Source organism: Panonychus citri, unplaced genomic scaffold (assembly GCF_014898815.1).
Source record: "Panonychus citri isolate SS breed McGregor unplaced genomic scaffold, ASM1489881v1 Contig00143, whole genome shotgun sequence".
Taxonomy (NCBI): domain Eukaryota; kingdom Metazoa; phylum Arthropoda; class Arachnida; order Trombidiformes; family Tetranychidae; genus Panonychus; species Panonychus citri.
In genome coordinates, this window is record NW_026515548.1 from 494815 (window position 1) to 518253 (window position 23439).

The window sequence follows — 23439 nt, forward strand, 5'->3', positions numbered from 1 at the left end:
CAGTCAATTGAAATCGGAAATCTAAATTCATGACAGTTTATTATTACGGAAATGATATTCAATTTGATGATAAATAAATATTAATAACAACAATGAAAGTTATGACCATAAAGATGGTTAAGAAATGAGATAGATGATGAAATCTAATTTATATACACAATACATGTAGTATAAGTATAAAAAGTTACTTTGATAAAATAACGGAAGCGGAAGTGATGCAGTTTAAACAGTTTGACCGATGTTTGATATTTACCTGATTTATTGAAAGTTTTTGTTGGTTGTTGATAATTATTTTGATTAGTACGATGTTGATGATAAGATCTTGTACCAATAAAATGTTGCTGTGAATGATGATAACATTGATGACAATGGCAAGTTGATTGATTAGCAGCAATTTGATCACAACTAATCCGATTATGATAATTTAAAGATGAAAGGCTTCTGGTTTTTTTACTATTGTGAATATTTGATGATGACAAAGATGATGGAAAATGTGATGCAGTTGATACATGGACTGATTTAACATCGTTTAATTTAGTTGAACAAATTGGTGATTCAATTTTCTGTGAATAAACTTGTGATGTTGGTGTTGTTTCCAATGAGGTTTTCTCATCATTTCCCTTTCCACTTTCTTCCTCTGTCTTTTTCTCCTTCAGTTTATTTCTGCCACCATGATCTCCATCAACTTCTCTTTCATCTTCACCATCATCCTCGTCATCTCCTTGTAAATCTTGAGTTTGGTAAAAAGGATCAGAATAACAACAGGTTCTTTTGCCAAAATCATTTTTAGCTTCACCTCGCAACAGAATATCATCACAAATGATTACTTCCTCTTCCTCAACATCATCTTCATCAACGGTAACATCTTCATCTTCATCTTCATCCTCATTTGTTTCATCTAAATCTGAACAATGATGACCTACCGGTGAGTCGTCTGGTAGATAGATGAAATTATAATCATCATGAAGAGCAGTTGAAATGTTGGGAGGTGTTGGTGTTGTTGTTGTTGGATCTTCACTGAAATTAGATGAAGATAAGGAAGATAATGAATGATCTGAAGTACTTGTTGTTATCATTCGATGGCCATGATGATGATAATGGCGATGATGCGGAAGGTGATGGTGGTGGTGGTGGTGTGGACAATGATAGAAATGTTGCCGTTGTTCTGGTGTGGAAGATGGTGAAAGAGAAACTAGATGAGGGTGATGAAGATGCTTTTGATTATTCTCATCATTATGGTGGAAATGATGGTGACCAATACACTGAATCCGATATAATTCTGGATGATCTCCATGGTAACAAGTTGATGATGTGGTTGGAGTTGATCCGGATGAACCACCATGAAGAGGGTGATAATGGCTTTTAGAGGAATAAGAAACTATTTGATTAGCCCATTGTTTAACAGTTGATCCACTTGATGTTGTTGATTGTTCACTGTCAAGTGAAGATGATGAATAAGCCCAAGGTTTAAGTTGATTGTTATTGTTGTGACTGATCATTGATTTAACTGTAACTCGATCATCAGAAGTATCAGATAGTATTTCACCTCCCGAATTAGAATTATGATGTCCAATTACTCTCTCCATCATGGCATCATCCTCTTTTCTTTCTCCCCCTGTTCCACTTGATATTTTCCGTGCTTTCAATGTATCAATAGGAGACATGTTTATCTTATTGTTGCAAGAAGTCATCATCATCTCACCAGAATCATTTGCATCCTTGCACGTATTTTTATCGGCTCGAGAACGAAGTTTATTGTTAGCACTATTCATCAGCTGTCGAGGACTTAAAAGAGCTGCGACATTTTCTGAAATCAATCCGAAATCAATCTCTTCGTAAATTGGTTCTTCGATTGTTGACGTTTCGTCCTTCACAACTGTTTCATCTTTTGATTTCACTATTTCCAATCCATTGTTTTCCGTTGTTCTGGTCGTTTCTGGTCTCCTTTCAACGGCTCCTTTCAGGCCACACAATGAACAATTTGTACATGTGATACTATTCTCACCTTGATGGCTATCTGGTAGTGACTCTGATAATGTCGAATGAGTAAAGGTAAGAGCGGAATCTATTCGCGGTAATGAACATGAGCTATGAAGGTTGCGTGAAATGTTAGGTGTTGAAGGAGATGATCGCGACTTCATCGAGTTCAAGGACGATGATCTCATAGCTATATTTTGTGCGATCTTGTAATTGCTCGATTGATCAAGTCTACAGCAATGATTAGCAAAGCATATCGATGTTGGTCGACTTCGTTGCCGAGTACGAACCGGGGTTTGTGGAATTGATCTATTGACCATTTTATAGCTGTTGGAATCTATTCTTGGTGACGGAGGTCGAGGTGGAAGACCTGAAGGTAAACCTTTACCTGCTTCTGGAAATAATGACGAGCTTGTAAAAGATTGACTTTTATTCATCATTTTATATTCTTTTTGTCTTTTTCGTCTGATTGGTGTCGTTGGCACAGTAATATGATCGCAATTTAATTTTCCATCTTCTTGGTGAACTATTTCACTTTCATTGGCTTCATTATCAATTATATATGGAAGCTCACATGATGAATAGCAATTAGTTATCATTGGATAAAAGTAATCAGGATCATCATATTTAATTATAATTGAATCACTTTCCAGGGTTTGCTCATGTTGAAATACTGATGATCCAGTTGGTGAATTAATTAGTCCACTTAATCGAGTGAATTTAGGCAAATTAAGATCAGATGAATATGAGGTAACCGATCTAAGCATATCTTTACCATTGATCTGTTTCTGGTCAGACAATGAGCGGGTTAATGTCGCGATTGGACAAACAGAGACTGAATGTGATCGACAAGGTAAATATCTGATTGCTATCGGTCTACAGTTGTTGTGCTTTGTAGGTGATTGATTGGGGGAACTGAGTGAATTGTTATTTCTGCATGAAGTTGAAACAGAATGAGATGAACAATGACCAAGAGTGAAGGGAGTTGAAGATGGAGATGATTCATTAACTTTCATCACTACAGGTGACGATGTGAAAGCACCGCGAGTGTCATGAGGCCTTGATGAAGCTCCTTGGATTAAACTCTTAGGTCTTGATGCTAAGGGTGGAAGGGTCGGTAAAGGAGGAGGGGGACTTGGAGCGGGTTTGTTTTTGATCGATTTTTTTCGTCCCATCGTAAGATTATCATTGAATTTTGAGCAACCGGAAATTGGTGGACAAGGATAAAGATTGACAACATTGGAAGACTTTGAAGTGATTAAAGATTTTGATGATGTTGAGTTAACATTTGCTGAGGAGACATTTGAAGGCCCAGGTAGAGGTGAATGTGTCGGTGTAACTGCTAAGGATGAAGGTGATGACGATGACGATGATGGTGGTGATAAGCTAATTCCAGACGAACCAGGAAATGGTTCAAATGCACTGATGATCGGTGGTGGGGGAGCTGGTCCTTTGCGCTTACGCCGTGGTGAAATCATGCTGTTACTTGTGTAAGACTGTATCGATGGAGAACGGGTTAGTTCAACCTCGATTTTAATTGTGTTCATGTTGCTACTATTATTATGATTAATATAACTACAGTTAGACTCATTAAACAAGACATTCTCACCGTTCATGAGGCCATTGGATTTTGCTTGTGTCATGGTTGTTGACGATGTGGGCGATTGTGTCAATGAATTGGATTCATGGTGACGAAAATGTTGGTTAATATTCATGTGATTTCCACCACTTCCTTTCCCATTCACGATTCCTTCTGGTGGCGATTCACTAAATGCGTTATTTGAATCGAAGATCAAATTATGACTGATTCCATTGCATTGATAATTTGATTGATTGAGGTGCTTATCGTTGTCGATTTCATCATTACTATACTTGTTATATTTAACATTATTATTAATCTCATTTGAACAATGGTTGAAATTTTTATTATGGTTTGTGTGGTTATGTAGGGCACTTTGATAATTGTTTACTGATGAACTTTTAATTGTTGGTGTGAGCGATGAGGATGTTAAACAATTTGATGTTACTTTATTTGGATTGCTACTGTTGTTATTACTGTTAATTTCATCACAATTCAAACTGAATGCTGTTAAATCAAGCATAAAGTTGTCATCATTATTAACCTTGGATGAAGATTGGACAGTTTTTGAATCAACTAACAGTTTCTCTTGCAGATCAACAAATTCGGGACATTGGTTATGTTTTAGCTGTTGGGACGATGAAGATGAAGAAGATGATTTAAGTTGAGGACATTTTTGATTCGTTGGGTTGAGATTAACGGACTTTTCTAAAACTGATGATGGAACTTGTTTATTTTTAATGTTATTTGCCTGTTGCTTGGGATGATGATGATGATGATGATGCTGATCGCTTGAAACTTTTGTAGATGGTGAATGTTTTTGTGAAGCTCCGATTGATAATTGTGAGGCACTGATGGCACAAGGTGAATAATAAAAGTGACCACAGGGACTCGCTCGTCCAGTTAATCCAGCACCGACTCCAAAGGTAAGGTTATCTTCAAAGGTCGTTGTAGGTAAAGATGAGTGAGGTGAGAGTTGACGATCGTACGTTTGGTGTTTTGTTATTAACAGGTGAGAGATCAGGTTCGGGACTTGTTGAGAGGCCATGATGTTTACGCTGAGAGTGATGTCGATGTTGTAATTGTGGCTGACGACGTGATGAAGAGGAAGAGCAAGTTATTGTTGGTTGGTGATGATGATGATGATGATGATGATGATGGGAAGATGTTGAAGAGTGTCGAGTTGAGTTAGAGTGCGCAAGTGACTGGTGATGATGATGTGGATGAGAATGAGGATAATAATAATGTCTATGATCTGTGGAAGTGTGTTGTTGCTTTTGGAGAGATGATGACGATGAAAGAGGGGCTAAAGGGAGTGGATGATAATGGTGTAAATACGGATCATAATCACCTTCATTTGATTCTGGACCACTAAAAGCAAGAAGATGACCGGTTGACGAGCTTATTTCACCATTGTTTTCATCTATAAGATGACCAGGGTGTTGTGGAATGCATGATGAATGACCATCACAGGAACAAGGGTAATACGGATAATTAATTAGGTCACAATTAACTTGACCTAAATGGTGATTTTGAAGGAGTTGATTAAGATCAATTTCATCATCATGTCGTCGTCGTGAACTGGAAGATGAACATTTCGTTGAATTTTTACTTTTGGATTTTTTATTTGAACTTTTACCACTTTTCTTGTAGGAAGTTGGTATACTAGGCACTAAACAGGATACAAGTGATCTAAGGCCACTTCGCTTACCCGATCTCCGTGAAGGTCCAGAGCAACCGTCACCTCCTCCACTGGTTATCTGTGTACCTCCACCGTCAGAACTATATCTTCGTCTAGAACTTCGTGAGCTTCGACCAGTATTGGTAATTATTGATCGTGAACCCCCAGTACCCGAGTGACGATAATGATGATGACGACGACGACGACGACGACGACGTTGATTGGGACAATTATTGACTTGGTGATGAGCATGCGGAATATGTGAGGGGCGACCTCGTTTACCTCGTAAATAGTGGCGTCCTTGAGATGAAACTAATCCACTTGAACAGCCATCGTCGTCATACTCCTCATCATCCTGGTATCTATCATCATCATCATCATCATCATCCAAATCTGATTCATCTGTAAGTGCACCTCGTGCAATATAAACTTCAACTTGAGATGCTCCTGTTGAGGGTAAACTAGAAACAGATAATTCTGACCCAGATTTAAGCTTAGACAATGTGAATGGATTTAATTGAGTTACACCTTCTTGGCAACTTGCTTCTTCCCCACCTACAACGATTACCTCAGTATTTGCATCTTTGTCATCTCCATTATCTTTATCACCATTCCCACTGATCACACATTCATCTTTATTTCCTTCCGTTGTGGCTTGTGATTCAGCTTTACGTTCAGTTGATGTCGGTGCAGAGTTTATTTTCAGTGATTTGTCTCGTAGCCTTCGGATTGTTGATGAAGATCCAGAGGATCGTCTTCTCGAACCATCAGATCGACCAGAACGACGTCGATAAGATGAAATACTACAGCCATTTGGACCTGGTCCATAGCCGTTACCTGATGTAGAATCGCCCCCTGAAGGATTAGAAACTTTTCTCCCTCTTCTGTTACCCGAACAGTTACCAATCCCACCGCCAATATCTCCTGCCAATGAACCATTCAGCTCAAGATCCTGGGCACTTGCTAGACTATAAAGTAACTCTTCACCTCCACAGCAAAGTTTATTGTGAGGTTTTTGTGAAAAGTGGCACATATGAGCCATATCAGTTTTCCGACCTTTGGGCTTCTTAGTTTTACATAAGTGAGCACAGGGATGATTACAGTTATTGCACAAACAGTGGTTCATATTTGGAACATGAACATCATGATCAATCTAATCGAGAACAATCGTGAATTAAACAACAAAACCACAATTAGAATTGGTTGAGCTTGCAAGAAGCTTCAATTATTTTGTAATCATAAATTAACATCTAATTGACCTAATTAATTCAATACAGACAACTAATCAGACCTTTTAGACTTATTCCAAAAGTGAAAGTATTAATACTTCTCAAGAGGTATTCATTTAATTTGAGTAAAAGAAAAGGGAAAAATAAATTTTCACTTTTCTTGCAAATTTGTCCCAAGTAAATGAGATGTTAACTTAATTGGTTTACATTGATTACAAGAACCCACACAACTAATTAACGACTACAATCAAAGTTACAACATTTTACATTTGAAATTAATCGCTGAATGAATTGAAATTTAATTAAGTCTGAAATTACAGCAATTCTAAAAACCTGCCTCTCTTTAGTAACAATCATTAGAATCATGTTTTCATTTTAATTGTTAAATTGAATTAACTATCTTTGTGATAAGTTTAATCAGTGAGATCGAATTGAATCAAAAAGTTCTGAAAATTTTATGGTACAATTCTCACTTATTAGCATAATTATCCTGATGATCACATGGATGAAATTAGATTCAAGAAATGCAAATTAAAAAATCCCTGATATCAGCAAAAGAAATAAGGAAAACCTCATTGATGAGAATCTTCTCTCTCTCTCTCTCTCTCTCTCTCTCTTTCCATGTAACCTAATTTTCTGGCTACATCAGAAATTCTCCACACCCAAAACATTAGGACCCATGAGGTTGTAAGATGACAATAATCTCGCCTTTTCATCCTCCATCGTCTTTTAATTTTCTCCATTTCATGAATATGATATTTTAATCTTGGCACTAATTCCTTGAGAATCAATCAGTTGGAAATTATGACTGAACAGAACTCAATAAATGAAGAATAGAAGAACCAATCGCAGCTTCGAACATGTCAACTTGAAATTTATTCGATGTTCATTTCCCTTTTACTTTCATTCTTTCGTCTGACCTAAATTAAAACCCAACCCATTTAAGAAAAGAGTGAAACTCTTCCCTTACTTTTTCTTCATTATTGCGCAAATATTGAATTACTGATTCGATTATTTGTGAAACTTTTCCCAAACTGAAACTTTATTAAAGTTTCGCTCATCGCAACCTTTTTAATTTATTGTCGGTTTGTTTACTTGTTTATCTATTTGTTGATAGAATTACAAACATGATCAAATTCTAACATGTTTCATTCAGGGAAGATACAAAAAAGTAAATAAATTTGTAGAGGGAAACACCAGATAACCTCAGTCATTTATCTTTCTCGAATTTTTTTCTTACTTTCGACCTTGATTTTTCTTCATTTTTATCATCCTCTCATCAATGTTTTCGTTGTTTTCCTCTTCTTTCACTCTCATTCTCTTTTTCCAGGGTAAATGTATCAGAATAACACTTGAGTTTTCTCTTGTTTTCGAAACTTTTCATCTTTGTCTTTCCTGCATCATGTTTCATATAAGTGAATTCTTATGAATCCAGAAAGAAAAAGAATAGAAAAAACAAATATCCTTACAAAGCAGAATTAGAGATACAAATTCACACCATTATCATCACGATAATAATGAACCTTTGAAACTCATTGTACTTACAAATGACTCAAATGGTTTCAGGGGAACTTCATCATGATCAGTGATGAATATTCTAATTCAATGTTATAATTTTTTCATATAACATTTTTTCCACCAACAACAAAATTTTCTAAGCTACTCAAGTCGATTCCATATCATTGAAACTGATGAGAGTTATAAATCCGAGTAAAAGTCTACATTTGTTTTCTTAGTAACTTTAATAGATAATGAAAAAAACTTCTACAGGAAACGGAAATAAAAGTGGAAGTATACATGTGGAGACAATTTTTTTTCGATTTCATTTAATTCTTTTTTTTCTATTTCAAGAGATACGAGATGTTGAAGCTCAAAGTATTTATTTCTCGAAAATAATAGACTTCTAAGTATCATCATCATAAAGTAATGATTTTGGTTGAGCAAGAGTGAAAACAGGGAAGGTACGGAAAGAATAGTAAAATTTCATGGTAACTTACATGATGAGGGGCGTTGAGAGCACAATGAATCGGTAGATTATTCTCTGATTCCCTTTGGACACTAATAAGTTGACCAGGTTTAAGTTGAACTGACATTCGAGATAGTAAAGTTCCTACAGAGTCGATAGATACACACATTGGAACACCATGGAAATTGGATATTCCCAAGCAAACAAAGACGAAACATGGAAAGAAAAGAAAAGAAAAATTGAAATGAAATGAAATGAAAAAATCTTCAGAATTTTTTGTTTTAACGGCCACTCAAAATTGCTGCTTCATACAACTCGAGCAAACAATCAATTAGCATTGATAACATTGCAAGCGAAGATAAATAATCAATTTACCCGATCTCTGCCTTCCAATTATATTATCGACCCGAGTCAACGATGATAACGGTAAAAATCTAGCGAAACTTTCCTTTGCCGTGAAATAGCGTCTTCCTTCAAATTTACCATCAGCTGATCCGATTGCGTTATCCTGGATTCGTTAATAAACACCAGAGATAAAACATTAGTACATCACAAAGGAAAAGACTTTCCTAGGATAATATTAACCACAGAGCATTCACAAAATCCACAGGGATTCCATTTAAACGGAAGAGGAAATGAGCCAAAAGAAATTAGTTGTGAAGCAAACGAATAAAATTCCAAAAGTAAATGAGAGTTTACATAAAATATTTTCTTCAACTGGAAATCCAAGATTGAATCAATTTCATGTCTATATCACGATGACCATGATGATGTTGCTAATGAACATGCCGATTGTAAGATAAATCAATTGAACACTATTTGTTGAACAAAAAATTTCCAATGGTCACTCTAAGCAAAACTAAAAGTTTGGTAAAAACTATTGACCAAACATGGATGATGATTTAGTCCAATTCAGTTAATAATCGAATATGATGTTCGTTCTCAGTTGGTTCAATTCATTTTTCTTGGAAAACTACAATGTACATATAAACAGAATCATCTTCATTCTTATCATTATGTATTAGTTCATGAGAAGCTGAAGTAGCATCGATAACAATTTCCCAGGAAGATGAAGTGAAAAGTTCTTATTCTTTTTCTTTCTCTTTTTCTGTCTACTCAATTTTTCCCTTTCATTGAATTGGAAAGTCAAATTAACCGTTTACACTTTTACCTGGTAAACACTCAATTCCCTCTCTATATATTCACGCATCTTTTTTACAAAACTATTGTAGAGCGCATCTCATCCGAATCCTTATCTCTCTCAAATTTCTTCATCATCACGCTTATTTTCATCTCCTTCCACTTCTTTCATTCAATATTACTAAAATTCCTTTTTCTTTTCTTGGTTGATTCTGATGTTCCGAAGCTGTTATATAAATGTAAGTAATTGTAGCATTGTAGAGCGCATCTCATCCGAATCTTTATCTCTCTCAAATTTCTTCATCATCACGCTTATTTTCATCTCCTTCCACTTTTTCTTCAACAATATTACCTAAACTATTCCTTTTCTTTTTCTTGGTTGATTCTGATGTTCCGAAGCTGTTATATAAATGTAAGTAATTGTAGCCGGAATTGTTGAAATTTCCCCTGAAATTAAATTAATCATCTAAACTTCATGTGTGGTTGTTGATCTTTCTATTGAATTGATCAAATTCATCTGATTAAAGGCTAAGACTGTCCCTTTCCATATCAACCAGAAGCTTGAATAACTTTAACAACAATGAACGTGAAATGAAATTTTAATTGGCAACAAGTAGGTTTCAGGGTAAAAGTTCAGCAAGTTAGAAGAAGAAGATAAGAGGAAAATAACGATGATGATACAGAAAAGTGTACAAAAGGATGAAAAGATAATAGTTGGAAAAAAACTTTATCCAAGATGAAAAAGGTAATAAGAAGGATGATGAAAGAAAGTAAACAACAACAATTACACAGAATTGAGAAGAATATCAAAGAATTTCAGTCGATCTCATATAAGAGGAGAAACATACAGAGATCGAGAGAGAGAGAGAAAGAGAGAGAAGAAAAGCGCCATTAATTACAGTCCTAAAGTATTAGAACAAAGCATCTTCCTGCAAACGAGTAAAAAAATGAGGATTCTAAAGTTACGAGTTCGAATTTAATCTTGAATTCTATTGTTTTTCTTATTCAAAGTAACAGCAATTTTCAGCTCGAAATATTCAAACAATAAGACAAAGTTAATGATCATGATAAAACTTTATAATCAGCTCCTAAAAAGACCTTTCAACTTATCCCACAGGTAAGTTTACATGGTTGGCAGAATTGATGATAAAACTTTTCAACTCATTTTTTTTGTGACTCAAAACTAATAATATGTTTTCACCTGAAAACCTGCAGCTCTTTGCTCATTTTTATAACGATTGAGTGGGAAAAAGATGTCAAATCTTTTGCACTGAAACATTTATCATCATGTTAGAAAATTAAACGTAGCTTTGTTCACTTTGATAAAATCCTGAGAAATCTGAAAGTTTCACCCGACCAATTAAACTGAATATACGGAATATTTGAAAGCTTATTCGCCATCTCATTAATTCATAACTTGGACTCGATATAAAAGGTTCAATGAAAGCAAATTATTTTTTCTACAATAAATTTTATTACTGATCATGATTCTTACATGGAGGCGAAATTGAGAGATCTTTTTCATTCTTGAATTTTTATCATCAACATTATAAGTTTAACTCTATTCTTAAATTGCTATAAAGTGTAATTTACAATCATTATTTAAATTATAACATTAATATAGCTTATTATTAGCATGAGGCATTATCATCATATCTACTCATTTACCATTATGAACTTTGCAAGTATTAAATGAATAAGGGTGGGGAAAAATTGAGCCTCATGATAGTCTAAACTGTTGACTGGTTTACCTTGATTGATTATCATCATGATTGTCTTTGATCTTCATGATATTCATGGTGATTATAAAATTAATAATATACTTTAGGAAAAAAGTTTTCTTTGTTTTTAACTGACAAGGAAAATTTACCATAAATTTATCTTCCATTTAAATTTAATTATTAGCAACATTAAATCATTTAGACATCATCATGGAAAAAATCTCAAGGATAATCAAGAATGAGAACAATTATCGAATTGATTAAGAATATTCGAAACCGAACCTCGAACAAATTCTAAGTTGATAGTCCATCTCAGAACTTAATCAATCAGTTGATGCTGGAAATGATCAAGGAAACACCATGAATACAATAATTCTGTGAGAGATTAACCGACTATGTACAGAATGAAAGTTATCATACTAATTTCATAATCAGTTTGATTCCTTTGCAAAATGAATATTTAATTCTGAAAATATCATAAAGGATAATAATGTTGACGAGTAATCAAATATTTGTGTTTGTAAGATTTAAATTAATCTAATAACAATCAATCATCATTATTATTACAATGTTAAGATGATAATGATCATCATCACCCATTTTATCATAATCATTATTATTATTACCATAATGAGAACTGAATTTATTACCTTAGCATATAGAATATGCATCAACTAATAATTTAATCAAATGATTATAATGATGACGAAATATTAGTACAATTTATTTCTATTGCATTTTATCACATCAAGTGTGTATTTATTACTATTCTGATATTTGCATATGAATGTTTGAATATTCATCCGATATTAAAGCATATTCACAAAGAGAAAACAAAAAAGACATTTATATTGACATTTCAAGTAAAATGCTATACAAATGAATATGTTGTGGCTCTGGTGATGATTTATTGAATTGTGTCCCGATGTCCCAATGAATATTAACCTTCAACTCAATTAACTAGATGTCCGAAAGATTTAACAATAAGTAATTAACACGAAATCATTAATACTTTTCATACAATCTGAACATTATTAATAATAAAATCTTCCAATAAATTCATCTTAACTTTTAGATGATTAAATTAAAAATCGATTTCAACAATTAACTAATCTCAATTTAGCAAAGAATTCAATCGAAAATCTTTTCTTTTCCCAGAAAATTGGGGAATTCATAATAAATTTCATTGCAACTCTCTAGTCTGAGGAGAATTGCGATAAATTCTGGAGACTCATGGATTCTCATATTATCCTTATGATTTCTTATATTCTGAAAACAGAATTAAATCTAAACTTTTTCATTTTATTGTATAAATTGCAACCCAAGGCTTTACTCACTTTTTCTCATGATTCAATCAGCATCATCGCCCAAATCTGATCACATCTAAAATTGTCACTTCATTGCTTTTGGTTAACCATCTTGGTTTAATAACTCATCCCCTTTCGTTGATATTATTCAGCTTATATCATGTAAACATGATGATACTCTTCAGATGAAATTATTTCCTTTCAATTTACTTTTTTATCTCGACATTTTCTCTATCACTTTCTCCCTCTCTTCTTCAACTATCTTTGACCAATACTTATTTTCAGTCATATTATTTTCTTCATTGTTATTAATTTGATTATCGAATTTCAATCAATTCATACGAGCTACAATCTCTATCATTGAATCACTAGAAATGTTTACGAAAAGGAAGCGGAATTTCAGCACTCATGCTCTATGGTTTTTTGGTCAAGTACGTTCACTTACGAATTCAACTCCCACTGTCCAAGAGGCACTAACTTTGGGCAATCTTCCAATCCACCGAACTGTCCCGAACTCAGGTCCTTTTGTCTTTAACCAGGCCACTCTTTCCCCAAGAGACAAAGTCGGTGCTTCTGGTTCTTCTTCTTCAATACTCTTCCGGTTACCTCTGAGTCGATGAACCAATGACTTACGACTGCCCCTTGAATCGCCATTTTTGTGACTATTATTGTCAGTCGACGAACGATTCTCCTCATTATCTTCGCCCTCCGGTGTAATGGGCTGTAAGGGTGAACCAGCGACTATGGTAATGGAAAAAAATACATTTAGATTTGAATAAACAGAAATTCATTATTCAACTCGGAATTTTTATTATGCTCATCATCTTATCAATCATATTCCGGTAATTTATCATCATCAAACTGATCGTTTTAACCTCATGAATATCATCATGGTGATGCCGTTGATATAAATGTAATAGCTTATTAAAAGATGATGATAATTAATGAGTTATCTCAATCCTCATATGAATTGTGGTTGGAATCTGAAGCAGAATGAAAATGGTTCAGCTTTAAAACTTTTCTCACATCTTTTTCTCTCAAAGAAAAATTTCCATTCTATTTTTTTCATATGATAAATATGGATTAGAACTTTTCTCTATTAGTCTTTCCAACCACAATACAAGGTAAAAGGTAAACAGAGTCGATAATTTCTACTCTTTAATCTGCTTCATGTTATTGTTTAAATATAATCCTTAATCATGATGAGGAAAAGTTTCAGCCTGAACTTTTTACAAAGCATATTATTCATCGTGCTATTGGGGCTCGGATATTGTAGAGCGATGCTTGGGTGGAATGATGGAAGTGGATAACAAAAATGTACATATTTTTACTATAATGATGAGAATTTTTATATCATCATCATCATCATCATCCATAAATGTATATTCAGTTATGCATGGGTTGTTCAAGACAAAAATGAATCTAAATGTTGGCCAAGAAAAAAGGATGAGGATGAAAAGTAATGAAGATGAAGCAAAGGTAAACCCAATCAAAGAAAGGAAATGAAGCGACTATAAGTGGCAAAGGAATGTAATAATAATAATATGAGAAAAGATGAAGATTCATCATGAAAAAAGTAATTCACATGGAAGATGATCAATGTTAACTTTCATCTCACGAGTTTCTCTTTATCTTTTTATTCTTTTCATCTTTATCATTTCTATTTTCCGTTATGATACTTTAACCGAATATTCTTTGTTTTCTCTCTATTTAACTTGTTTCAGTCTATAATAAGTTATCATTTTCTCTTACTTTAAGACCTCAAGATGATAAGATGAAAGATTATCATAGCAAAAGAATCACCATTAAAGTTAACTGTATTTTAATCGGACTGAAATGACCACAACAATCAGTTGCTGGGAAGGAATTACAAGTTGTGATAATTTCTACAGGTAGGTGATGGAAGAGTGAGATATGTTTCAGAACTGAATCTTTTCTTGCAAACCTTGACGAATTTGAATTACATGTTAGGATGAGCTTTTCTATTCAAATGTAATCCACAATGAGGAAATTGTCTGTTATTCATATTTGAAGATTCAACTGTAAACATGATGGTGATAGTGATACACTATCATCTCTTGTCATCATCATGGAATGAGGTGATTCCAGTTGAAGGAGAGATAAAGTTGAGATGAAGAAGAAGAAACTTTAGAAGGAATACTATGAAAAGTAATGAAGATGAAGCAAAGGTAAACCCAATCAAAGAAAGGAAATGAAGCGACTATAAGTGGCAAAGGAATGTAATAATAATAATATGAGAAAAGATGAAGATTCATCATGAAAAAAGTAATTCACATGGAAGATGATCAATGTTAACTTTCATCTCACGAGTTTCTCTTTATCTTTTTATTCTTTTCATCTTTATCATTTCTATTTTCCGTTATGATACTTTAACCGAATATTCTTTGTTTTCTCTCTATTTAACTTGTTTCAGTCTATAATAAGTTATCATTTTCTCTTACTTTAAGACCTCAAGATGATAAGATGAAAGATTATCATAGCAAAAGAATCACCATTAAAGTTAACTGTATTTTAATCGGACTGAAAATGACCACAACAATCAGTTGCTGGGAAGGAATTACAAGTTGTGATAATTTCTAGGCAGGTAGGTGATGGAAGAGTGAGATATGTTTCAGAACTGAATCTTTTTCTTGGCAAACCTTGAACGAATTTGAATTACATGTTAGGATGAGCTTTTCTATTCAAATGTAATCCACAATGAGCGAAATTGTCTGTTATTCATATTTGAAGATTCAACTGTAAACATGATGGTGATAGTGATACACTATCATCTCTTGTCATCATCATGGAATGAGGTGATTCCAGTTGAAGGAGAGATAAAAGTTGAGATGAAGAAAAGAAGAAACTTTTAGAAGGAATACTTTTATTCTGATGATAACTCTATAATTCCCTGAGCACGATGAAGGAAAGAATCAAGATTCTGGTGATAATGGTGGATGATCATCATCAGGGTCATGATGATGATGATAAAGGATAGAAGCTGAAAAATGAATGAATAGATAGTAAAAGATTTAGGAAGCAAGTAAAACGATGAAACGTGAACCTTTGGTTTCTGATATTTTATTTCTTCCACCATCAACTTTACCACCGATGGGAAATGTTGTTATATTTTCAATCCCACCAGAAATATATTATATTTAAAACCAAATAATAATAATGGTTTTTCAATATCATATTAAATATGAAATGGGTCAATTTCTTGGTGGAATATGTTACTTGATGGAGGCAAAAGTTATCCCACTTCCATTATAAACCAATTGATGTTATTCATCATCACCACCCAATGACCATTAGCATCAAAATTTATCCACCAATGAACATTAATTAATGAGCTTTTGGCTCATTCAAAATTGTCATCATCATGAAATATCATTAGGATTAAACATAAATCATGCAATTAGATTTGTTTATTTATTCCCTTGTTTTCTCACATTCAAGTTTTACACTGACAATTATAATCAATTAGACTAATCACGTAGCTAATTATTACCTTTACATTGTATTTCTTACGACACAATGATAATTGTGATGATTATATTAATTTCATCGTTGTTAACATGATAATTTGCGTGATTCTTTTCATCATTATCACTTTTTTCCTCTAGCTTTTGCTTCGTGATTAACTTTTTATTTGATCATAATTGTAATACTAATTCTGTCTTCATGTTCAATGATTATTAATACTCTCAAATTAACTTGATTTGGTTGTTTCTTCAAGACGAAATGGGACTTTTTTAAAATGAGCAGGTTCGCCCTTAAGGTAAGTGGATTAACTCCTCAAATCTTTTTCAATCAATTGAAAAAATATTAACAGAATTTTGATCTGGTGAGCAAATATAATCAGGGGATTAAGTAAAAGTTTCCTTGATCAACTCATTGAAAGTTAACCCGTAGGTTATCAATTCAGTTGCGAGTAAATTATCATTATGGTAAAAAATGACTCGATTTGATTGACTGTTTAACATGAGCAATTATTTAGCATTAGTAATGTTAAAGTGGACTTACCTTCAACTAGTGTATCGAAAAGTCGAGCACCGATTATACTTTGGCGTTTTCGAGCTAAATAGGAAGGGAAACTACGAACGTCGATTGATTTGCGAGCTCTTGCCAATGGATCTTGTTGCGACCAAGGTCCATTTCTTGTCGTGAAAGAAGGAGCTACTGTCATAAATTGTGGAGTTCGTTCTGTGAGGAAACTATTTTTGCGTCCAGTTGCTGCTGAAGGTTTACCAGCATTGGAAACTCCTCCTGACCCACCGCCACCTCCGATCCCTGAGAAAATGAGTGGAGATAAAATATCCAGTCCAGGCACTAATGACATTGATCGAGATCTTGTACCTGATGGTGGAGGTGGTGAAATGGATTGACCTTGTTCGTGACTAGAATTTGCCTGGATAGTTGATGGCGCTGGAGGCGGTTCTGGTGACAGAGATGAAGATGAAGGTAATTTGAGAAATGTCGAGAGCGGTAACACTGAAGAGTCAACTGGTCGTCTTTTTTCATTAATATCTTCATCTTCAGATCGATCACCTTGGTTAATGGAATTGTTATTGGACTGATAAACTCGACTGGGTCTTGATTCTTTGGTTGAGGCACTTTCATCGTTACCCGGGTTCCCAATCATTCTGAATAAGACAAATTAGATGAAAATGTGAGCACTAATCTCAATTGAAAAGTTGAGGTAAATTTCATATCAATCACAACATGACAACACACACCCAATTGTATTAAAATTCATGCCGAGATCGACGTCAGCAGTTATTCAATGGACAACTTGGATTCTGAATAAATCACTATAAACATTATTGGTGATAAAACTTTGATAGTGAAACTTGAAAATGAAATGAACAATTTTCAAGCAAACAAAATGACTATTCACAAAGTTGGATCATAAATAGTGATAATTATGACCAGTGACCACAATAAAGTGACCATGCTCATCACCAATTGGCTTTCCCACCTCCACCTCCTCTGTTCAGTGTAATCGGACTTACCCTGAATGCAATAATTGTTGTTTCATTGAAAAAAATCACTCACGAAGCATCAACAAGAGTAATTAGGAAACAAGATGATAAAAAGAAAGTGAAAGCAAAAAATCACAAGCGTCATTATGATCATGGCTCATTACGTTTACACAAAAGCTTCTCACTCAATAATTCAGTATCATCTTGATGCTCATCATCCACCATCACCCCCAGTGAATGATGTTATCATCACCTTTCAGATCGTAATGATAAGTAAACAAAGCAAAGGAAAATTATATCGTTAGCATTATTATCATGGAGAATTTCATTGCACGAATTACAACCAACATGATATGTGACACAAATTTTTTATCTCTTTTCCCTTTGTTATCTTTTCCTCATGTTATCATGATAACATGTTTGTTTCATTCGTATTATTTTGTCATCAGTTTCATCATCATTAACATCATTGATGGTCAATCGGTAAGTCAAACAATAAATGCATCGGTTATTGTGAGACAATCATCAAAATCGTCATAATCGTAAATGAGAGAGGGGAAACTCATTGATTGTCTTTTCTATTCTTTCTCTCAATCATCATCATATCTTCATCCCTCCAACAACAAATGTGATTGTTCAAGCTTCATTGATTACTATTTAATTGTTCACAATCACAACTACTAATAAACGTTAACTTTGTTCATCGATTATTGAGAGTTTAAGATTTTCCAAGGAAGGAATCATCCACAATTCATTATTAGATTTTCTCCATGTAAGGCTCTCGATTTCATGCATGATACTTGATTACGAATTGATCCTGAAATACTTGAAATAGAGCAAAAGTTTTTCTCATAGACTTTTTTTTTACTTTTTTTCGATTTATTTCAATATTCTTTTCTAATCTCATTGCAAGATAATTATCACAATATCCATGAATTTGGATGAATACTTTTTCTCACCTTCAGAACTTTTCAAAAATTCATATTTATGATCGGATAATTCTGTGGGAAGTAAAGGATTTAATTAAATTAACTATATCTTACCTTGACTATAGTTGATTCTGATTATTTTGCTTGTTTATATACTTTAATTGTGCAAATGTAACGATTATAACATTGTTAATAATAACGATGGACTAATTGACTTGATGGAAGTGGTTGAGTTTATCAAACTGAGATTCAAGAGTTTTGTAGAATTGAAATGATACATGGTGAATTATCACAATTTGGTAATCACATAGACTAGTTAAAAATGTTCACGGTGATATTCGTGGTTATTCATAGAAATGAACTCGAACCATTTCATTCAATGGATAGCAAACATAATAACCGATCAACTTTGTTGTTGTTCCTCAAAGAAAAGAGATGGCGCCACATGTCGAGATGGTTTCTTCGCATCCACCAGGATGTTAACATTAAATTGATTCCCTTGCAACTGTCCAGTCGATTGTAACTCCATCTGGTGGTTTCTTTTTCTTGGTCTCTCTTTCTTCCTCTGTCTACATTTCCTCTTTCTTTTCTTTCTGTCTTTTCTTCGCTCAAATTTTGTTTACAATTTTAGTTGAACCTCGACAATCTATTCTAATGTGTTTTGTTTCCAATATTGACCACAATTAGTGGAAATCTTCTCATTTAGTGTTAACCAAGTAAATCTCTACTCTAAATTGTGTCTTATAATTGCTCGGAAATTGGAAAGGTAAACAAAATGGAGAGAGAAAATGTCCAACTGTCTGATGATAACTGTTCACAAATCGAGGTTGCTTTTAAACGAATGAAAGTTGGGACAAGATGTGCTGGTAAAAAGAGCCTCCATCACATCTACAATCAGCCCAAACAATATCACCAAGAAAAATCGTCTAAAAGCGAAACCATTAGTTTCTCCTCTTTCTCAAACTCACCATTGGCACTCATAGATAATCTCTCCTGCTCTAACCCTACGAGTTCTACTGTTGTATCCACTAACTCGATGGGTCCTTACAGAGATATAACACGCCAAGGCCAAGTAGAAAGTTTTAATCGAAATCATGAGAACCAAAATCAAAACAATAATAATCATCAACAAAACCAATCAAACGATATCACCAAATATGAAGACGGACCACCAGCTGATCCTGATGTATCCGTTGAAGAGTTGGCTGCTTACTTAGATGTCCAATTGTATATTCCTCGCAAAATGTCCTACATGGCCGAACTAATGTACACATAATAACAATATTATCTTCATCTTCACAAAATGCACATTACATAATGAAAAGAGAGAGAGAGAGAAGGAAAACAGTGTGAGATTAACAGCTATCGAATATACAAAACGATTAAAGTTATAGAGAAGAGGTTAACAAAATAACCAATTAAAGATGAAGAGAGAAAGATAAATATATTATATTAAATATATAATGTTATTAATGACTATATATTTTTTTGTTTTTGGCTCATTTGATTTTGCTCTTATATAAATAAAAAACAAAAACAATGACATTATTTCAATTAATCTACTAATTGGTAATAATATCATTATAATTTGGAATCATCAAAAAACATCAAAGATAATTAATGTCAATGTGAAATATTATTTTGTTTGGTATTTTCACACAAGCAAATTGCGAAGCGATAAAAAAGATGTTATTCTTAAAGCTTATGTAATATATAAACAATGTGATTAGATCAACAATGGTAATGATAATTATCATCATTTTTTAATCAACTCTTGGTTGTATTTGATTCTGACACTTGATGATAATAGTGATGATTATTGCCAATCTTTCCTTCTTGATTCTGTCATAATCTTCATTTTGGTGGCTTTTGATTAGATTGAGCCAGAGTTGATCAATGAAGATGGACCAGTAAAAGCCAATCAAGTGGATTCTATAATAATAAATTTGATGCTTTCCAATGATCGAATTGATGATAAAGCTATATATATATATTTAATTTAATTGTCTCCACACGAAGTCGTGATAATGATGATATAGATGGTGGCTGTTGACATGAAAGACAAAATTGAAAATTAATAATTAGTATTTGTTAACCATTAAGAATAATCATTTGCGACAATTGAAACAATAGTTACTTTCATTTCGAAGTGCAGACATTTTAAACAGAAATCGCTTGAGTATGTGCCGTTGGAGTGGTGGATGTCAACGATAGATCGGAAGTTAACCTGCTTCTACTGATCGTATCGGCGATCAAAGTTGCAACCATATCACAATCATCCTATTAGAATGGAAAACAGGTTAACGTTAATATTCAAAGTGTTTGATGAATCGCTCGTTTGGAGCATCGTTGGTGATGATGAAAGAAAAATGAAAGAGGGGATGGTGATGAAAGGAAACAGGATGAGCTAATGATGGCAGACTAGAGTAAATTGTTACAATTGGAAAACAAGAAGATTATTCCTGAAGCACAAACAACAAGAATATAAATAGATTCTCAATAGAATAATAGAAAAGGGTTTGAGAGAAAAAGAGTAGAGTTACTAAGATTGTCCAGAATATGGACACAATCGAATTGATTATCGGTACAGTTTCGTTGAAAATATGAGAGAGAATTGGATGTAGATTAAGATGAGTAAAGTAAAAATGAAAATGACAATGAGTTCACTTTACCTGGTGTATAAAACCAAGATCAACAAGCTCTTTAGCTAAAGAATGAGGTGAATCAGTTTCCGTTATTTCACATGATAATTGACGATTCATTCTGTCATCCATGGTTAACAAGATAGTTAACTTAATCACAAGAAGAGCATCACTTTCAGGTATAGATTTTATGTCACACATCATGTTCATAATTCGTCGAGTTTCCTCATCGTACATGTTATCCGGTGAGTTTGGTTTATCTGATTCGTCCCCTACGGGTGAAGTTGTACTCTGTCTTGTAATTATCGGTGGACGGGAAGTAGGAATGATAGCAGTTAACGGATAAGCACCGTTTCGAACTTCTTCAAAGAATTTTTCCATCTCCGCTCTTGGAGCATCACAGCACTTTATCGATGTACCTGGACGTCCATCTTTATGAATTATTTCGGCTAGAACGTTATCCGCTGATTGAGATTGCAGAAATCTTTGTAAAGCTTCTTCGGTGAGTTGTTCTGGTTGGTAGGAGGGTGTATCGACAATTACATGAGCAGCCAGTAATCTTAATGATGGAACTTCAAAAATAACAGAATGAAATAAAAGTTGTTTCGATGTAGGTCGTTCTAATGGATTTTTACGTAAACACTGTCTTATAAAATCGGCTTGTAATGGATTTTCTAAGGAATCAATTGTCCGGTTAATCGCTTCTTCGGTCACTTGAGCAGAACTACCATTTTCACTATTATTTGATATTTCCAGAGCAGCCATTTCCAGAGCACACATGCCGAATGAATAAATGTCAACGGCTGGTGTTAGAGCGGAAGACGTTTCGCCGGTTATTTCCCCTAATTCTGGCGCAACAAAATATAAATTTGCCATAGCTTGTTCTCGTACTGTTTTGATGTGTCGGTGTATGGCATCAGGAGCCACAGCACCGATTTTGATTAGACCATTGTGACTGAGAAAAATAGTATCGCAAGTTAAGTTGGCATGGATAATAGGAGGTTGTGATGAATGAAGATAACATAATGCAGACAAAATTTGGGTACACCAACGTTTCCAGGCCTATTGAGATGAGATAAACAAATAGCTTTAGTAAAAGATTAAAAATAAACGATGACATTTTCCTGCTATCAGAAAAGCAAAAGATGAAACCGGCAAAGATAAAGAATGACAAAAATTGGCCAAAAGATGAAAATGTTTCGTCGCAATCACATAGATAAAAGCTAAGATTATTCTAGTGAGAAACAAAAAAGTAGTAAAGCAAACTAACTGGAAGGGCCATTTTGATTTGGTTCCGTTTGGTCTTTTTGAGAAATTGTTTGAGCGATCCACTTGAATTGTATTCTGTAATGAATATCACTCTGGGTTTATCCACATCTTTATCCATCCAATATTTATGTAGTTTGACGATGTTTGGATGGTCCAATTGTATTAAACGATTAAAAATTTGACTAATCTTTTCTTCTCGAGCATTGAAATATTTTCTTTCAGAAAATCTAACTTCATTCCAAACGACTTCAACACCTTCCTCTGTATCCATTGCTAGATAAGTCGCTTCTATACCAGGTATGTCTCTCTGTTCAACCTTCATGTTCCCATTGCCGTCACCACGAGTGGCAGATAAATAGACAGGTAAAAGTAAATAGAAAATCCCAATGGAACAGAGAGGAGACAGAGATGGAAAGAAAGAGGAGATGTGATGAAAAGAAGGTAAAGAAAAGGAGAAAGAGAGAAAGAGGTTGAGAGAAAAAGAGGAAAAAAAAAGAAGATCAGTTACTAAGAAGGAAACAAATTCTACCAAGAGCCTTGATTATAGAGATAAATGTTAATTCCTTCAATTGAATGATGACCAACACTAGACACTTACTTGTTCTCGTCTTTTTAACCACCGACCACACGGACTTTCTTCCAACACCTCAGATTCATCCTCGGAATCTTCTTCAGCTGTAGATGAGCTTTTGATATCAATCAGTTTTGGTTCCACCATAATTGTTGCCCAGAAGAGAAAATAAAACAAAAAGGAAGAGAAAAAGACACAAGACAAACACAGACACAATTGAATTTCTACAAAACAGCTTCGGTTAAATTGTACATAAAATCTCACTTATTATGAGAAAATCTCACTGATTACAAGGTGGATCCATCGGCGGAATAAAAGTGTTGTGGCTCCACCAAACGCTCTTCAAACAGCTGATCGACGTTTTCGGCTCGCAAATTTTTCTTTTTTATTTACTCGATTTTTTATTTTGATTTTCTTTAGTTTCCTTAGAAAAGATCAAGTGA

At 33.9% G+C, this 23439-nt stretch overlaps 3 protein-coding genes across 5 annotated transcripts in view; 1 reads left to right on the forward strand and 2 right to left on the reverse strand.

Moving 5' to 3' along the window:
* LOC128396139 (uncharacterized) overlaps window positions 1-4744 on the reverse strand; it is a 44601-nt gene extending 39857 nt beyond the window's left edge. For 2 of the 3 annotated variants that reach the window (XM_053356674.1, XM_053356673.1), the window contains exon 1: window positions 254-4744. In XM_053356674.1, coding sequence (XP_053212649.1) covers window positions 254-4604 — 4351 coding nt within the window. In that variant the 5' untranslated portion in view covers window positions 4605-4744. The remainder of the gene's footprint in view (window positions 1-253) is intronic. The other variant, XM_053356675.1, reaches the window with a different exon arrangement.
* A 14297-nt stretch (window positions 4745-19041) lies between these two features.
* On the forward strand, window positions 19042-20072 carry LOC128396148 (uncharacterized). The gene has a single exon (XM_053356684.1). It carries the CDS (start codon window positions 19290-19292, stop codon window positions 19788-19790), a length of 501 nt encoding a protein of 166 aa, XP_053212659.1. The 5' UTR covers window positions 19042-19289; the 3' UTR covers window positions 19791-20072.
* Window positions 20073-20131: 59 nt separating this feature from the next.
* Window positions 20132-23394, reverse strand: LOC128396141 (nuclear receptor-binding protein-like). Its single transcript, XM_053356677.1, has 5 exons — window positions 23024-23394; window positions 22427-22741; window positions 21187-22218; window positions 20652-20794; window positions 20132-20560 (listed from the first exon to the last, which is right to left on the reverse strand). Exons 1-4 carry the CDS (start codon window positions 23141-23143, stop codon window positions 20675-20677), a joined length of 1587 nt encoding a protein of 528 aa, XP_053212652.1. The 5' UTR covers window positions 23144-23394; the 3' UTR covers window positions 20132-20560; window positions 20652-20674.
* Between the last annotated feature and the right edge of the window lie 45 nt (window positions 23395-23439).